General features: G+C 42.6%; 1 protein-coding gene across 6 annotated transcripts in view; it reads right to left on the bottom strand.

Annotated features, from left to right (window-relative positions):
* The window catches only part of ulk4 (unc-51 like kinase 4), a 755,583-nt gene that overhangs the window by 558,440 nt on the left and 177,142 nt on the right, over nt 1-20,001 (bottom strand). For all 6 annotated transcript variants that reach the window (XM_063070087.1, XM_063070088.1, XM_063070093.1 and 3 more), the window contains exon 17: nt 11,323-11,401. In XM_063070087.1, the coding sequence (XP_062926157.1) occupies nt 11,323-11,401 (79 nt within the window). The remainder of the gene's footprint in view (nt 1-11,322; nt 11,402-20,001) is intronic.

Here is a 20,001-nt window from a genome sequence, read left to right as displayed (position 1 = left end):
CTGCGACTATCAATGCCTCTCATAATTCTATATACAGGTTTCCCCCGCTATCCGAAAGTAGAGTGTTCCTATGAAACATTTCGTAAACCAAAATGGCATAAAGCGAAGAAGTAATTACCATTAATTTATATGGGAAAAATTTTTGAGCGTTCCCAGACCCAAAAAAAACCTACCAAAATCATACCAAATGGCACATAAAACCTAAAATAACACTAACATATGGTAAAAGCAGGAATGCTATGATAAATACACAGCCTATATAAAGTAGAAATAATGTATGCACAGTGTAGTTTCACTTATCGGAATCGGGAAGATTTAGCCAAAACCGATTTGTTGGGAAAAAATCAGCATGTACACGCATGCACACACATCTGCCCGCGCAAGTCTCCAGGGTCATGATAGTCTTTCTCGGGGTAAACATAAGTTTAAAGCGGGCGCCTTTTTTCGTAAAAGCGAAAATCCTCTTCGGATTTCTTTCAGTTAGCGAAAACAGGTAGGTCTTTCATAAAAGCAAAGTGGTGTAAAGCAAACTTTCGTAAAGCAGGGGACACCTGTATTTCTATCAAGTCCCCCAGCCTCTGAAACTGCAGAGGACACAATCCTAGTGAGTCAACTCTGCTTATAGGAAACACTGACAAATCTAACCCACCCTAATAGATCAGTCTGAGTCCTCCTCACTATTAAAATGAGTTCCAACACAAGCTTGTGGAACTGCACTTCATTTTCCATTTGGGCACACTGTAGATATCTGGATTCAATATTGCAGTCCACAACTTCACACTTTAGCCCTCTTTTCTCAATTTTTCAGCCTAATGAAAGGTCACAAATCGGAAACATTTAGCCTCACTCATCACAGACACTGCTGAACATTTCCAACATTTTATGTTGTAGTTGTTACCATTGCTGAGTTTCATCTACAGCTCATGGAAAATAAGTGATTCATATGAGCAAAGTGTTTATAACTGCACTAAACACCAATGATGACTAGCATTCTACATGACATCAGAATATCCTGATGACCTTAAAAGCTGCCTGTAGCTTCTGTATGTATCTGCAATATTTAATCAACTTTGTATTACTATAGTACAAAAGAAGGTAAAATGAATTTTATTTCATGGAAACGTCATTTATGCAAAATAAATTCACAATTCTGAATTTTTCAATACCCACTTTGCACCAGGAATGACCTTGAGTAATCACATTTTAAAAATAGAAAAATAATCAATTATGCTTTGAACAACATGTCTGATGATATTGCCATCTTGCTAAAATTAAAAAGGAATTTCACTCCTTGGTTGTTAATGAATAGACAAAAGATTTGATTAAAACCATCATAAGCAATCTGCTGCTACAAATTCAACACCAGTCCAAAGGCTGAGCCTATTAAAGCAGCAATTTGGATTTCTACAATAAAAGATTTAAAAATAGTTACTCAAAGCATTTAACCAAAAAAAGTTACTCTGAATGGAGAAGAACATTGTGAATTCCTGAGTACACATATTCATAAGTGTAGAATTACAAATATGTAATTGAAGATTTTGATCATCTCTCTTTTCCACAGAAGGTTCTTCTAATAATTCATTTAATTAATGACTGGAAAATGACTGGATTGTTATTGCACATAAAGAATGTGAGACACAAGTTGCAGCATTAAAATGACTAAGGAGTACCAATGAGTCTTAAATGGTTTAAGCAGTTTAAAAGAACTGTAACAATGCACTAACTGATTTACAATATCTTATTTATATAAAAATTGCTTCCTTTCTGTAGCCCATTATTGGCACAAAATTACCAAAAATTCAATGGTATTAAGTTGATTCCTGATTCCAGTATTATAAAAGATCACAAAAAAGGATTAAATTTATCATAAAGTCCTCTGAAGAAAATCCTCAAGTTTAAAACTATACAGGAATAAATGTTTTTTATCTCCAAATAATCAATTTTAGTAATAAATTAAACATATTCACAAAATCTTCTGTCCTCAAAGATGAAATTAACCAACATAATTTTTTTAATATAAAAATCAGGTATGGATTGGACTTGCATTTGGATCCTTCAGTTAGTCCTGACGAAGGGTCTCGGCCTGAAACGTCGAGTGTACCTCTTCCTAGAGATGCTGCCTGGCCTGCTGCGTTCACCAGCAACTTTGATGTGTGTTGCTATTCAGCCCATCAAGTCTGCTCTGCCATTCTATCATGGCTGATTTATTATCCCTCTCAAACCCATTCCCCTGCCTTCTTCCTATTAGCCTTGAAACCCTGACTAATCAAGAACCCATCAACCTCCACTTTAAATGTTTTCAATGACTTGGCCTCCACAGCCATCTGTGGCTATGAATTCCACAGATGTACCACCATCTGGCTAAAGAAATTCCTCCTCATCTCTGTTCTAAACAATGTCCCTCTATTCTGAGGCTGTGCCCACTGGCCTTTTCTGGCTGGTTGCTGGTGGCCAGTGATTGGTGTTGGGGTCACCTCTTTTCACATTATATGTCAATCAGTTGAATGACGGAATTTGGCTTTGTGGTTGAGTTTACAGACTATACAAAGATAGGTGGAGGGGGTATGTAGTTTTGAGGAAGCAGGGAGTCTGCAGAAGAACTTAGACAGTTGGGAAAATGGGCAAAGAAGTGGCAGATGGATTATAATTTGGGGAAGTATATGGTCATGCACTTTGGTAGAAGGAATAAAAGGATAGACTAATTTCTGTGGGGAGTGAATTCAAAAATTAGAGCTGCAAAGGGACTTGGAAGTTCTTGTGCAGAATTCCCTAAAAGTGAACTTGTGATAAGGAAGGCAAATGCATTGTTAGCATTCATTTTGAGAGGACTAGCATATAAAAACAGGGATGTAACAATGAGGCTTTGTAAGGAATTGATCAGACAACAGTTGCCATATTGTGAGCAGTTTTGAAACCTTATCTAAGAGGAACTATGCTGGCATTGGGGAAGGTCCAGAGGAGATTCATGAAAAAGATTCTGGGAATGAAAGACTAATGTATAATATGAGGCGTCTTTGATGGCTCTGGGTTTGTACTTGCTGGAGTTCAAAAGAATGAATGGGGCGGGGATCAAATTGAAACCTATTGATTAGTGAAAGGCCTAGATAGAGCCTCCTGGCAGTCAGCCAATCTTCTATCCATTCTAATACCTTTCTCATACCTTGCTCTTATCTTGTTTAGCAGCCTCACCTACAGCACTTTGTCAAAGGCCTTCTGAGAATCCAAGCATACACTATCCACTGACTCTCCTTTGTCTATCCTACTTGTTATTTTGTCAAAGAATTCCAACAGATTTGTCAGGCAAGATTTCCAATTCAGGAAATCTTGCTGACTTTGGCCTATTTTATCATGTGCCTCCATGTATCCTGAAATCTCATTATTAATAATCGAGTCCAACATCTTCCAAATATACAACATACACTGCATCCCCTTTATCTTGCAATCTCCTCAAAAGAATTCCAACAGGTTCGTTAGGCAAGATTTTCCCTTTCATATTTCATCTTTTCTCTTCTAATGATTTTTCAGTTGCTCTCTGTAGGTTTTTAAAAACTTCCCAATCTCTATCTTCCCACTAATTTTTGCTTGTTTGTATGCCCTTTCTTTTGCTTTTACAATAGCTTTGACTTCCCTTGTCAGCTATGGTTGTACAATTTTACCATTTGAGTATTTCTTCATTTTTGTAATACATGGGTCCTGCGCCTTCCTCATTTTTCCCAGAAACGCACGCCATTGCTGCTCTGCTGACATCCCTGCCAGCAACACCTTCCAATCTGCTTTGGCCAACTCCTCCCTCATACCACTGTAATTTCCCTTATTCCACTGAAATATTGCTACATCAGACTTTACTTTCTCCCTATCAAATTTCAAGTTGAATTCAATCATAATGTAATCACTGGTTCCAAAGGGTTCTTTAACCTTAAGCTCCCTAATTGCCTCCGGTTCATTACATAACACCCAATCCAGTACAGCTGATCCCCTAGTAGGCTCAATGACAAACTGCTCTAAAAAGCTATCTCTTAGGCATTTAACAAACTCTCACTCTTGAGATCCATTACCAACGTGATTTTTCCAATCGACCTGCATGTTAAAATCTCCCATGACTACTATAACATTGACCTTTCGACTCACCTTTTCTATTACCTGTTGTAACCTGTGGTCCACCTCCCAGCCACTGTTGGGAGGCCTGTATATAACTGCCATCAACATCCTTTTACTCTTGCAGTTTCTTAACTCAACCCACAAGGATTCAACATCTTCTGATCCTATGTCACATCTTCCTACTGATTTGATGCCATTCTTTACCAGTAGAGCCACACCACTCCCTCTGCCTACCTTCCTATCCCCCCGATACAACATGTAACCTTGGACATTCAGCTCCCAACTACAACCATTCATCAGCCACGATTCAGTAATGGTCATAACATCATACCTGGCAATCTGTATTAGTGCAACAAGATCATCCACTTTATTTCTTATACTACATGCATTTAGATACAACACGTTGAGTACTGTATTTGCTGGCCTTTCTGACTCTGCATCCCTAATGATTTGATACTCAGCCTGTTGGCTACAACTAAGTCTCATCATCTGCCTGCCCTTCCTGACAGTCTGACTGCACGCTATCTTTACTTTTTTACCATCTGTCCTATCGTGAGTCCCTTCACTCCGGTTCCCACCCCACTGCCAAATTAGTTTAAACCCTCCCCAACAGCTCCAACAAACTTGCCCACGAGAATATTGGTCCCCCTTGGGTTCAGGTGCAACCCGGAAGTCTTGAACAGGTGCTCAGAAGAGATCCCAATGATCCCAAGTTATACCTTTTCCAGAAGAGATCCCAATGACCAGAAACCTGGTGGGGGGTGGGGGGGGACACAATATCCTTACGGGTAAGTTTGCTGGAGGGTTTAAACTAATTTGGCTGGGGGGGGATGGAAACCAGAGCGCTGAGGATGGGGTAGCTGGTATACAAGTAGCTGCAATGAGAAAGACAGTGGGAAAGGACAGGCAAATAATAGGGCAAAGTTGTAGTCATAGTCAGAGCGATGAGTTAAAGTGTAACGGGGATCAAAATCAAAAAGGGTGATGAATACTAGACGGAATCAGGTAGATGATCTTATGGTGCAGCTAGAGGTTAACAGGTATGACGCTGTGGGCACCTCTGAGTCATGGCTGAAGGAAGATCATAGTTGGGAGTTCAAAATTCAAAGAATACACACAATCGAAAGGACAGACAGGTAGGCAGAGGGGATGAGGTGGCCCTGTTGGTAAAAATGAATTCAAATCCTTAGAAAGAGGTGACACAGGATGGGAAGATGTTGAATCCTTTTGGGTAGGGTTAAGAAACTGCAATGGAAAAAAGACTCTAATGGGAATTACATACAGACCTCTGAACAGTAACCAGGATGTGGGCTACAAATTACAACAGGAGAAAGAAGAGGTATGTAAAAAGGGTAATGTTGCGATAACCATTGAGGATTTTAATATGCAGGCAGATTGGGAAAATCCAAGTGGTGCTGGATAGAAAACCTACAAGATGGCATTTTAAAGCAGATTATGGTAGATCCCACTAGGGGAATGAACAGCAATTCTGGATTGGATGCTATGTAATGACCCAGATTTGATTCGAAAGCTTAAGGTAAAGGAATCTTTAGGTGACAGTGATTGTATCAGTCTTACAGTGGAGAAAAGGGAATTACAGAGGCATGAGAGAGGAGCTGGCCAAAGCTGTTTGGAAGGAGACACTAGAAGAGATGATGGCAGAACAGCAATGGCTGGTGTTTCCAAGGCACAGGTCAAAGATAGCATTAAAGCAAAACTGAAGATATATAAAATAGCAAAACTTAGTGTGAAGGTGCAGGATTGGGAAGCTTTTAAAAACCAACAGATAGCAACTAAAAAGCTATAAAAAGAGAAAAGATAAAATGTGAAGGGAAGCTAGTTAATAATATAAAAGAGGACACAAAATTTTTTTTTCAGATATATAAAGAGCAAAAGAGAGACGAGTGTGGATATCAGACCCCTGGAAAACGATGCTGGAGCGGTAGTAATGGGGGACAAAGAAACAGTAAATGAACTTAATAAGGATTTCGCTCCAGCTTTCACTGTGGAAGACAACAGTGGTATGGCCTTAATTCAAGAGTGGTCTGGGGCAGAAGTGAGTGTAGTTGCTATCATAAAGAAGGTGGCATTTGGGAAACTCTAAGGATTGAAGGTACATAAGTCACCTGGACCAGATTCTGAAAGAGGTAGCTGAAGAGATTATGCAGTCATCAGTAATGATCTTTCAGGAGTCACTAGATTCCAGAAAGGTTCCAGAGGACTAGGAATTTACAAATGTCACTCTATGCTTTAAAAAGGAGGGAGGCAGAAGAAAGGAAATTATAGGCTAGTTAGCATGACTTCACTGGTTTGGAAGATGTTGGAGCCAATTACTGAGGTTTCGGGGTACTTGGAGGCACATGATAAAACAGGCTAAAGTCAGCATGGTTTTCCAAAGGAAAATCTTGCCTAACAAATCTGTTGGAATTCTTTGATGAAATAACAAGCAGGATAGACAAGGAAGAGTCAGTGGATGTTGTTTATTTGTATTTTCAGAAGGACAAGGTGCTGCACATAAGGCTGCTTAACAAAATTAGAGCCCTTGGTATTACAGGAGAGGTACCAGCATGAACAGAGATTGGTTGACTGGCAAGAAGCAAAGAATGGGAATAAAGGGGGCCTTTTTTGTTTGGTTCTTTGTGGGAATGGGACCCGTACTCAGGGTTCGATGATTGGCCACTATTCGACACGCCAAGGGTTTGGCCTGAGAATCTCGATCGTGTTTGGAAGCCTAAGATCTTGGGGCTCTGGAAATGGGCAGATCGAGGGTCAGTGTCACGGCCGGAGACTTGTGTGCCGTCGGGGAGGCCGAAAAATCTTTTGCTGTGGGCCCAAGGACCCGAGGTCTTTGCAATCTTCGGACACAGAGCTCGAAAAAAGTGACGAAATAGACTTTTAAGATCGTAAATCAGTGGGTTGTTTTATATCTCCTGCTTGCTGTGAAAATGGGGGACACCTCCCTCTCCCTTGCCAGGGAGAGAGAGAACCTGTGGGTTGCCGAATTTCGGATGAAATGCGAAGCTTTTGGGGTAACTTTGGTCTGTGTCTTTGCCATTGCTTAGCACACGCTTGGGCTTGCTGATTGTACCATTTATTTTTGCTGGTGGGGGAAGGGAGATTGTTGCTGGCTGCCGCTTACGTGTAGGAGAGGGGAGCTGGGGGGGGTACTTTGGAGTTCTCACGTTTAACTGTTGTTCATTCTTTGGGGCATTTTTCTGTTTTCATGGATGTTTTGCAAAGAAAAAGCATTTCAGGATGTATATTGTACATTTTACTCTGACATTAAACTTGACCTTTGAACCTTTGAATTCATTACCACAGACAGCTCAAACCAAGTCATTTGGTATATTTAAGATGGAGGTTGATAGATTCTTGATAAATTAGGGCATCAAAGGTTGTGGGAAGAAGGCAGAAGAATGGGGTTTGGAGGGATGCTGGATCAACAATGATAAAGTGGCAGAGCTGACTCGAGGGCCAAATGGCCTAATTGTGCCTCTATGTCTTATGAATCAGTCCAGCCAACTAATCAGAATTCTCCCATCTATTTCCCCCACCTCCACTCTTACCTCTTCTCCTCCGGATGGAAGAAGAAAAAAGTTCCCCTTGTACTTACGTTCCAGCCCACAAGCCCCTGCATTCAATGGATCATCCTTCACAACTTCTGCCAGATTCAATAGGATTCCATCAATACATACATTTACCCCTCACTCCCCTTTCATCACTTCCAAAATGATCAGGCCCTCTTCCAGTCCTAGTCTTTGTGACATCTGTTCCCAGCTACCACTGTCTACCATTTCTGCCATTTCACCTCTTCCCTTCCAACCATCCAAGGACACAAATATTTCTCTGAGGTGAAGCCTTAATACACATGCACTTCTCCTAATACAGAATACTGCACTTGGTGCTCACAATATGAACTCCTTTATGTTGGAGAAACAAAACATACTTTGGTTGCTTTGCAGAGCAACTGCACTCAGGTTACAGAAATGACTGAGCTTTCAGTCTGCTGCTGTTTAATATTCCATCCACTCTGACTTTTGTCTGTAGCCTCCTGCACTGGTACAGCAACACCGCAGCAAACTGGAATGACAAGATCATCCACCTGAGCACATGGCAGTCTTCTGGACTTAACACTGAATCCTCTGTTTTTAGACAAAGTGTACTTTCTTCCTGATTATATGAGAACCATTTCCACCTCTATCCTGCCTTTCTTTTATTTTCCCCTCTGTGTCACCTCTGGGCAACAGAACATAAGTATGACAGAAAAACATTAGCCACAAATTAAACCATCCATCTATTATCTGTTATTTATTTATTGATTGGCTGATTGAGATACAGCATGGAATCTGTCTTTCCAGCCCTTCAGCTGCCCAGCAACCCCGATTTAACCCTAGCCTAATCACGAGAGAATTTACAATGACCAATTAACCTACCAAAAGGTATGTCTTTGGACTGTGGGAGGGAACCAGAGCACCCAGAGGAAACCCACACGATCACAGTGGATACAAACTCCTTACAGGCAGTAACGGGAATATGTGTTCATTCTGTCAGGAAAAAAACCTCTTGGTTGCATCCACACAGACTAACTTGTTTTTTGTTCCTCCCTCTTTCAAGTCTAAGAAAGGGTTGTTGATCTAAACCTTGAATTTTCTACAAATACCGCCTGACCTACTTGACATTTCACTGTTCCTTATCCATTGATGAAAGTCTTGCACACTGGGCAAGTCTCATCATTATCAGGTGATTACACAGACCTTGTGCCTTGCTTAATGGGGTGATGACTGACCCTATTATACCATCTCAACTCATCGCAGAAACTCCCCCTCACTGAAAACTATTAATTGTTCTGGATTTCCAGCATCTGCAGAACTTCTTGTTTTTATGCTTCATGCTCTTTCCAAGTGCTAGCAAAGGGTTTCAGGTGCAAAAAATTGACTCTTTTTCTTTCTACACTCTCTGGCTACATCCACACTACACTGGATAATTTTGAAAATGCCGATTTCGCTTAAAAACAATAGGCATCCACACCAAGCGTTTTTGAATATACCTCCGTCCACATTAAAACGAGTATTTGGGCGAATCTCCTCCTACTGGGCATGTGCAGGACACATCTACAGAAAACAAGTGAAGAGGAAACGGTATACTAATTCCGTTTCCATGGCACTGTTGTGTTATTTCCATTGGTCAAAAACTAGAGTACCTACAACAACAGCGAAAGAGAGTTTTCAACAATGTCTTCGAGGAATACAAAGAAAACCTCTGCTGGAAAAAGCAGACCGGACTTCTTCATTTGCACAGACGATGAAGTCCAGCTGCTTCTGCGAGTTACATAGAACATAGAATAGTACAGCACATTACAGGCCCTTTGGCCCACAATGTTGTGCCGACCCTCGAACCCTGCCTCCCATATAACCCCCCACCTTAAATTCCTCCACATACCTGTCCAGTAGCCTCTCAAACTTCATGAGTGTATCTGCCTCCACCACTGACTCAGGCAGTGCATTCCACGCACCAACCACTCTCTGAGTGAAAAACCTTCCTCTAATATCCCCTTTGAACTTCCCACCCCTTACCTTAAAGCCATGTCCTCTTGTATTAAGCAGTGGTGCCCTGGGAAAGAGGCGCTGGCTATCCACTCTATTTATTCCTCTTATTATCTTGTACACCTCTATCATGTCTCCTCTCATCCTCCTTCTCTCCAAAGAGTAAAGCCCTAGCTCCCTTAATCTCTGATCATAATGCATACTTTCTAAACCAGGCAGCATCCTGGTAAATCTCCTCTGCACCCTTTCCAATGCTTCCACATCCTTCCTATAGTGAGGCGACCAGAACTGGACACAGTACTCCAAGTGTGGCCTAGCCAGAGTTTTATAGAGCTGCACCATTACATTGCGACTCTTAAACTCTATCCTTCAACTTACGAAAGCTAACACCCCATAAGCTTTCTTAACTACCCTATCTACCTGTGAGGCAACTTTCAGGGATCTGTGGACATGTACCTCCAGATCCCTCTGCTCCTCCACACTACCAAGTATCCTGCCATTTACTTTGTACTCTGCCTTGGAGTTTGTCCTTCCAAAGTGTACCACCTCACACTTCTCCGGGTTGAACTCCATCTGCCACTTCTCAGTCCACTTCTGCATCCTATCAATGTCTCTCTGCAATCTTTGACAATCCTCTACACTATCTACAACACCACCAACCTTTGTGTCATCTGCAAAGTTGCCAACCTACCCTTCTATCCCCACATCCATGTCATTAATAAGAATCACGAAAAGTAGAGGTCCCAGAACAGATCCTTGTGGGACACCACTAGTCACAATCCTCCAATCTGAATGTACTCCCTCCACCATGACCCTCTGCCTTCTGCAGGCAAGCCAATTCTGAAACCACCTGGCCAAACTTCCCTGGATCCCATGCCTTCTGACTTTCTGAATAAGCCTACCGTGTGGAACCTTGTCAAATGCCTTACTAAAATCCATATAGATCACATCCACTGCACTACCCTCATCTATATGCCTGGTCACCTCCTCAAAGAACTCTATCAGGCTTGTTAGAGACGATCTGCCCTTCACAAAACCATGCTGACTGTCCCTGATCAGACCATGATTCTCCAAATGCCCACAGATCCTATCTCTAAGAATCTTTTCCAACAGCTTTCCCACCACAGTCGTAAGGCTCACTGGTCTGTAATTACCTGGACTACCCTTATTACAAACAGCTACAAAGTCAGCAGAGCAGTGGAGAACGTGGGACTGGGAGTCGTGCCAAACCAAATACAACGACATCCTCACCGCTGTAAAGAACACTATATGCATTCAAGAAAACAATGAAATGCCGTGCTGCCACCACCAACTGTTCCGGCACGTCCTGACAGCGTTTTTAAAAAGCTCCGGTTACCCCGTACACACTACACCGCCCCACCGGTCTTTCAGATTTACACACTCTGGAGAGCGTTTTAGAAAAGCTCCGTTTTCGGGGGAGGAAAATGCCGTTTCAGTGTGGATGGAGGGTCAAAACGTAGAGAAAAAGCTTCGGTTACGGATTTATCCGGTCTGGTGTGGATGTAGCCTCTGACTAGCCTAGTGATATTTTTTCTAGCATTTTATGGTTTTTTTTAATTCCAACCCAGTATAATCAGTTTGTAGATCTGAGGTATTAAAACTGAGGCACACTAATTAAAAATTGTATATTGCAGTATCAGATATTTTAAAAAATCCTTACTTCAGTTATCGGGACATCATCCTTCAATACAGTTGTGTGGCAGGCCAGTAAGCCAATCAGACGGACCATTTTAACACGGCTGGAAACAAGAGGATATATGTTAACTATTGGAGACACAAGGGTACAATTCCAAGGGTATCCTTCTACAAATATTTATCATTCAATCAATATTGTCAAAATAGTTTCATCACCGTACTACCCTTTTTGATCTCTGGGGACAGCTTATCTGCTGATGTCTATTATAACCCCAACAGGAGAAATTCTGCAGATGCTGGAAATCCAAGCAACACACACTATTATAACCTCACTGACTCTCACAGCTACTTGGATTACACCTCTTCCCACCTTGTTACTTGTAAAAACACCATCCCCTTCTATCAACTCCTCCATCTCCGCCACATCTGCTCTCAGGATGAGGCTTTTCATTCCAGAACTAAGGAAATGTCTTCCTTCTTCAAAGACAGGGGCTTCCCTTCCTCCACCATCAACACTGCCCTCAACCACCTCTCATCCATTTTGTGCACATCTGCCCTCACGCCATCACATAATTCTGTAACTTTCGCAACTTCCATCATCTTCAATGGCATCCCACCACCAAGAAAATCCCCCCCACACCACTTCCTGCTTTACGCAGTAATCACTCCTTACGCAACCCCCTTGTCCATTCGTCCCTCCCCAGTGATCTCCCTCCCGAGACTTATCCTTGTAAGAGGAACAAATGCTAAATCTCACCGCCAGTCAGGGCCCCAAACAGTTCATCTGGCAGCACTTCACCTGTGAATCTGTTAGGGTCTTCTACTGTGTCCGGTGCTCCCAATGTGGTCTCCTGTATATCGGTGAGACCCAACGTAGATTGGAAGACCGCTTCGCCAAGCACCTACACTCCATCCGCCAGAAAAAGCAGGATCTCCCAGAGGCCACCCATTCTAATTCCACTTCCCATTCCCATTCTGACACGTTAGTCCATGGCCTCCTTTACTGTCGAGATGAGGCCACACTGGAGCAACTTGATATTCTGTCTGGGTAGCCTCCACCTGATGGCATGAACGTTGATTTCTTGAATTTCCAGTAATGCCTTCACCATTGTCCATCTGCTTTTCCCTCTCTCACCTTATCTCCATGCCTGCCCATCACCTCCCTCTGGTGCTCCCCCCATTTCCTTTCTTCCATGGCCTTCTGCTATTAGATTCCCCCTTTTCCAGCCCTGCATCTCTTTCACCAATTTCCCAGCTCTTTACTTCACCCCTCCTCCTTCCAGTTTCACCTATCACCCTGTGTTTCATTCTCCCCTCCCTCCACCATTTAAATCTACTCATCTGTTTTTCTCCAATCCTGCTGAAGGGTCTTGGCCCGAAACATCAACTGTACTCTTTTCCATAGATGCTGCCTGGTTTGCTGAGTTCCTCCAGCATATTCTGTGTGTTATCTGAAGATTTTCTCTGGTTCAAAATAATTACACTGTTGTTTTTGGTATCATGCTGAATTCAGCAGTCTGCTGGAGTTCCAGTTTCCAACACCAAAATTTGCTTATAATGGAGCACTTCATTGTGTCCAAAAAAGGAGCATGAGAGCAGTGTAAAAATCTTCCCTTCTTTTCTGCTTAGCTATGCTGGTGACCACAGGGAGGTTTTGTTTCCATTTACTTTAGTACTTATTTATATTAAAATGGAGTTTTCAGCAACCCTAAGATTATTTTTATAGCTTACTTGTATTTATGCTAACTTTTCTGAGTTAGGAAAATAAACTTGGAAAACTTTCTTGGAGTTATGGCACAGCCACAAAGCCCGTTGTTGCAAAGTACATCTTATAAAGTTGTTCATGACAAAGGCCTTTAAGCAAAGGAGGCAAAACTAACATAGGCCTTTCAACACCAAGTTATTACTGCCCTCAAGTGGTCAAACTGAATATATAGTTTACAACTATGTTCCTGAAATTTAGGAAGTTCAGAGGTCATTAAGGATGACAATATTAATCCTGTTGACCATCTTCACGAACAGGCATAACCTTTGAAAAATAATGCATATTTCATTCAGAATCAGAGAGTCGTAGCACAGAAGTATGACCTTTGGCCTATCAAGACCCTGCAGACCTGTTTTAATGCCTAGCCCCATCTACCCACACCCGGAACTTAAACATCCAAACATCTCTTTTAAGTACTGCGATCAAATCCTCATCAACCACTTCCGCTAGCAGCTCATTCCACACTCCCACCACCCTGAGTGAAGTAGTTTACCCCAGACACCTGTTAAATATTTTACCTTTGAATATGCTTGACAGTTGTGGCAGGACTTCAATACTATCGACAAAGTTAAATCAAGCGACATAGGCAACGACAAGGCTCGACTTCCAGATGCCTTCTACTGTTGCTTTGAACATCAGAACATGGAGGAACCATCATGAAATCCCACAGCCCCCGATGATGCTGTGATCTCAGTCTCTGAGGCTGACATGCAAATAGTCTTCAGGAGGGTGAACCCATGAGAAACGTCCGACCCAGACTGGTACTTGCCCAAGTACTAAAGACCAGAGGTGATCAAGTGAGTGGAGTGCTCACTGAATTCAGCAGTCTGAGGTAAGCACCTGCTTCGAGCAAAGCTCACTTATACTGACACTTAAGAAGATTGTGGTAACCTGCCTAATAACTATCATCTAGTAGCACTCACATCCACAGTGATGAAGTGTCTTGTGAGATTGGTGATGAAACATACGGACTCCTGCCTGAGAAGCAACTCTGAGCAATGGGTCCAGAGCAGATGCCATTTCATCAGCTCTTCACTCAACTCCTGAAACATCTAAATAGCAAAGATTGATACATCAGAGTACTCCTTATCATTTACAGGTCAACATTCGATACCATCATCCCCTCAAAACTAACCAATAAGCTTCAAGACCTTGGCCTCAATACACCTTTGTGCAATTGGATTCTCTATTCCCTCACTGGCAGACCCCAGTCAGTTCAGATTGGCAACAACATCTCCACCACAATCTCCATCAGCACAGGTGCACCACAACACTGTGCGCTTAGTTCTCTACTCTACTTGATCTACACTTATGACTGTGTGGTTCAGCACAGCTCCAATGCCATGTTCAAGTTTGCTGATGACATCACTGTTGAAGGCTGAATCACAGGTGGTGAAAAACCAGCATAAAGGAGGGAGATTGAAAATCCGGCTGAGTGGTTAACAATAACAACCTCTCACTCAATGTCAGCAAGACCACAGATCTGCATATTGACTTCAAGAGGAGAAAACCAGAGGTCCGTGAGCCAGTCCTCATCGGAGGATCAGAGGTGCATAAGGACAGTCAATTCCTTGGTGTTATTATTTCAACGGACCTGTCCCAGACCCAGCACGCAAGTGCAATTATGCAGAAAGCACAGCAGCACCTCACTTCCTTAGGAATCTGCAAAGGTTCAGCATATCATCTAAAGCTAGATGTATATTGTGGAGTATATTGACTGGCTACATCACAGCTTGGTATGGAAGTACCAATGACTTTGGATGGAAAATCCTTCAAATAGTACTGGATATGGCACCGTCCATCATGGGCAAAGCCCTCCCCACATAGAGCACATCTATACAGAGTGCTGTCTCAGGAAAACACCATCCATCATCAGGGACCCCCACCACCCAGGCCATGCTCTCTTCTTGCTGTTGCCAAGGGGAGGAAAGTACAGAAACCTCAGGACTTACACCACCAGGTTTAAGAATAGTTATTAATCCTCAACCATCAGGCTCCAAAGCGGATAACTTCACTCAATTTCATCGTCATTGAAATGTTCCCACAACCAATGGACCCACTTTCAAGGACTCTTCATCTCATGTTCTGATATTTATTGCTTATTTTTATTATTTTTAATTCTTTCTTTCTTTTTTTATTTGCACACTGGTTGAATGCCCAAGTGGTCTTTCATTGGTTCTATTATGGTTATTATTCTATTATTGATTTATTGAGTATGCCTGCAAGAAAAATGAATCTCAGGGTTGTATATGGTGATATGTACTGTACATTGATAATAAAATTACTTTGAACTTTCACCCTAAACCTAAGGCTTCTGGTTCTAGTCTCCCACAGTCTCACAGGAAAAAGCCTGCATGTATTTATCCCTCATATTTCATACATCTCTAGTGTAGCAGTCAGCATGATGCTACTATAGCTCAGAGCATCAGAGTTTTGGAGTTCATTTCTGGTGACCACTGTGAGAAGTACAGTATGTAAGTCTGTTCTTCTTGTGAGCCTGTGGGTTTCCTCCCACAGTCCAAAGGTGTACTGGTTAGTAGGTTAATTGTCCTGTGATTAGGCCAGGGTTAAACGTAGGTGGGTTGCTGGGTGGTGCGGCTCGTTGTGCCAGAGGGGCCTGTTCTGCACAGCATCTCTAAATAAATAAAAATAGATCTCCTCTCATTCTCCTACACTCCAGGGAATAAAGCACTAACCTATTCAACCTTTCTCTAGAACTCAGGTCCTCTGATCCCAGCAACATCCTTGCTACTCTTCTCTGCACTCTTCCAAGCTCACTGATATCCTTCCTGTCAGTAAGTAACCAGAAGTGCACACGATACTTCAAATTTGGCCTCATTAACATCTTGTACAACTTCAACGTAACATCCCAACTCCCAGACTGAACGGTCTGATTTATGAAGTCCAATGTACCAAATTGTCTCTTTACGAGCTTATCAACCTGTATGCTACTTTCAAGGAATTATGGATCTGTATTCCTGGATCACTTCTTTCTACCACACTCCTCAGTGCCCTGCCATTCACTGTTTAGGTGTTACACTGCTTTGCCCTGCCTACCAACACCTCATTTCAGTGATAATCTTTGTTGGATCTGTGGTATTGGTCCAAAGATTCTTCAGAAGTCAAGAATGAGGCATAAAACTTGGTGGTTACGGTAGTTTTATTAAGTGTAACAAGCACAATGCACAAACAAGAGAAAAAGAAATTGTCTCATACTCAGACTAGAGATAAAAGCATAGTCATTGGTAACAACTGTTAGAGTGTGCGAGTGTTAGAGCAGTCAAGGCTTGGCTCAACGGGCTTCGGTGAGAACAAGCAGAGGTTAAGGGTGCCGAGTTGTGTGTTATCGTTTGTTTCTGATTGTGAAACTTGGGCTTGAGAAAACAAAGTAAAACAAGCTCAGCGCGAAGAGACTGAGTAACCTAGGTAAGTGTGAGACTTTCAGAGGGAAGAATGGGTAAGCTTTTCTTTTATCTATAAATCCTTTGTCCTAAGCTCGGTGTGGGCAGGATGGTTAAAGCGGTGGAATGCTCCTGTGAGACGAGGGACTTTGAGGAATCTAACAATCTTCTCAATGACTACATCTGCAGGAAGTGTATCCAATTTCAGCTCCTGACTGATAACGTCAAGGAACTGGAGCTGGAGCTGGATATACTCAGGACCATCGGGATGCTGAAAACTTCATAGGTGAACATTTTACCGATGTGGTCACACCCAGAGCAAAAGCTTTGGAAAGAAGATAGGTGACCACCAGGAGAATTAAGGAGAGAAAGCAGTCAGTGCGGAGTTCCGGTGGCCATCCCCCTCAGCAAAAAGTGTACCCCTCTGATACTGATGGTGACCTGTCAGGCACAGCAGCAGCCAGGAGAGTGGCACTCTGGCCAGCTCTATGCATCAGCAGGGAAGGGAAAAGTCAGGCAGAGCAATAGTGATAGAAGACTCAATAGGGAGGGGGATGGACAGGAGATTCTGTGGCTGCAAAACAGATGCCAGGAAGGTGTGTTGCCTGCCAGGTGCTAGGGTGCAGAACGTCTCAGAACGGCGGCAGAATACACTTGGGGGTGGGGGTGGGGGTGGGGGTGGGGGTGGGGGTGGGGGGGGGTGCACGCAGTCAGAGGTCTTGGTGCACGTCAGCACCAAGACATGGGTAGAGAGGGGTAAGAGACCTCTACGGTAGTGGCTGAGGAACAGGGTTTCAGTTTCTTAGCGTACTGAAACTTCTGCAGGGGCAGAGGTGAGCTGTACAAGGGACAGGTTGCAACTAAACGGGAGGGGGAGGGAGGATCAATACCATAAAACCATAAGACCATATCCTGTCCAGGAAGTTTGTTTGTGCTACTGGGGAAGGTTTAAATTAGTTTGGCATGGGGATGGAAACCAGAGCACCAGGTCAGAAAGCGGAGGGAAGGAGAGGAAGGTTGCTATTAGAACCAGAAAAAACAGACAGGAGCAAAGTAATAGATGCCACAGGGTGGATAGTTTAAAGTGTGTGTATTTTAATACTGAGAGCATTATGGAAAAGGTGATGAACTTAGAGCATGGATCTGTACATAGAACTATGACGTGGCCATTACACAGACTTGGTTGACAGTGGAGCAGGAAGTGGGATTTAAAGTTCCAGGTTATCAATGTTTTAGAAAAGATAAAGCGGGGTAAGGGGAAGGGGGAAGAGCTGCATTACTAATGTCACAGCTGCACTCTAAGGGTGGACATTCACTATATGGGTAGAACTCAAAAATAATTAAGGCGCAATCACTCTGGTGGGATTGTACTACAGACGCCCCAATAGCCACCGGGTTATTGTGGAACAAAAGACAGGTAGACTAAGGAAAGGTGTAAAAACAATAGGGTTGTTATCAAGGGGGACTTCAACTTCTCTAACATAAACTTGAACCTACTTAGTGCAAAAAGTTTAGATGGACCAGAATTTATTAGGTGCATCCATGAGGGTTTCTTAAATCCTCATGGATTTAAGTCCTACAAGAGGAGGGGCTGTACTGGATCTGGTGTTGGGTAATGAGCCAGACTACGTGACCAAGATCTCAGTGGCTGAACAATTAGGAAACAGAGACCACAACTCCTTAAATTTTAAGATAGTTAAAGATAAATATGGGCCTTGCAGGAGGGTATTAAATTGCAGCAGGGTAAAGTTTGAGAGCATTAGGCAAGAACTAGGAGGAGGTAATTGGGAAACAGCTGTTTCTGGGCAAGTCCATATCTGACAGGGTCATATCTGACATATCAGCAGGGTGTTTAAAGACCAACTGGACAGAGTAAAGGGCAGGTATGCTACAGTTAGAAGGAACAAAAAGGATGGTAAGACAAGAGAACCTTGGATGTTGAGGGAGGTAATAAATTTAATTCAGAAGAAAAGGGAAAAGCATGTAAAATTTAGGAAGCTTGAATCAAACAAAGCCCTAGAAGATTATACAGTGCCTATAAAAAGTATCGAATCACAGTGAACTTAATTTGGCTTCTTTTGACTTGATCAACAAGAAAGATGCTTTTGTGTCAAAGTGAAAACAGATCTCTACAAAGTGATCTAAATTAATTACAAGTATAAAACACAAAATAATTGATTGCATTAGTATTCACCCCCTTCAAGTCAGTATTTAGAGGATGCACCTTTGGTAGCAATAACAGCCTTGAATCTGTGTGGATATATCTCTATCAGCTTTACACATCTGGACACTGCAATTTTTCCACATTCTTCTTTACGAAACTGCTCTGGCTCTGTCAGATTACATGGGGATCATGAGTGAACAGCCCTTTACAAGTCCAGCCACAAATTCTCAGTTGGACTGAGATCTGGACTCTGACTTGGCCACTCAAGGACATTATCTTGCTGGAAAACAAATCTTCTCCCTGCATCAGATTTTCCTCCAGGATTTCCCTGTGTTTTGCTGCACTCATTTTACCCTCTACCTTCACAAGCCTTCCAGGACCTGCTGCAGTGAAACATCTCCACTGTATGATGCAGCCACTGCCTCAACAAATCGCACCATCTGTAGAAGAACACTGGAATCAATTGAAGAACGCTATCATCACATCCTGCAAAGAAACAATTAGGTTCAAGACGAAAAAACATCAGGATTGGTTCGATGATAATGACAAACTACTCCAACAACTCATCGACGAAAAGAGAAAAGCTTTCATTATCTTACGAAATGACCAACAATTGGCTACCAAAAGGAAACGCTATCAGGAATCCAAGGCTGCAGTCCAGAAGAGCACCCGAAACCTGAAAAACCAATGATGGAGGAAGAAAGCTCAGGAAATCCAACAACTAGCAGACGCCAACGACACTCGAGGCTTTTTCAACACAACTAAAGCTATTTTTGGCCCATCCACTCACGGTCAAGTCCCTCTCAAAAGCAAAGATAGTTCAACCATCCTGAAGAGCAATGCTGACATCAATTCTAGATGGAGGGAGCACTTTGAAGATCTTCTAAATCAAACCATCTCATTTGACAGAAATGTGATTAACAACATTCCAAAACAGCCCGTTGACAACTCCCTAAGCAAAATACAAACACTTGAAGAAGTCAAGGAAGCCATCAAAACCTTGAAAAAAAACAAGGCCGCTGGACTCGATGGAATACCAGCCGAGGTGTACAAAATTGGGGGTAACCAGCTTCATTATCAACTGCATCAACTTTTCATCAAGATCTGGATAAATGAAGACGTACTAGCAGACTTTAAAGACTCAGCAAACGTTACCACCTACAAAAGGAAAGGTGATCGATCCGAATGCGGAAACCTTCACGGAATTTCCGTTAGCAACAGCAGGAAAGACCCTCACCCGCATCATGAACAACCAGTTCAAGCCTTTAGCTGAGAAGATCCTTCCGGAGACACAAGCTGGTTTTAGACCATCATGTGGAGCAATCGACATGATCTTCACAATGCGACAACTACAAGAAAAATGTCGTGAACGAC

Source organism: Mobula hypostoma, chromosome 17 (assembly GCF_963921235.1).
Source record: "Mobula hypostoma chromosome 17, sMobHyp1.1, whole genome shotgun sequence".
NCBI lineage: Eukaryota > Metazoa > Chordata > Chondrichthyes > Myliobatiformes > Myliobatidae > Mobula > Mobula hypostoma.
Note: the sequence above shows the minus strand (reverse complement) of the source record. Positions and strands in the feature narration are given on the sequence as shown.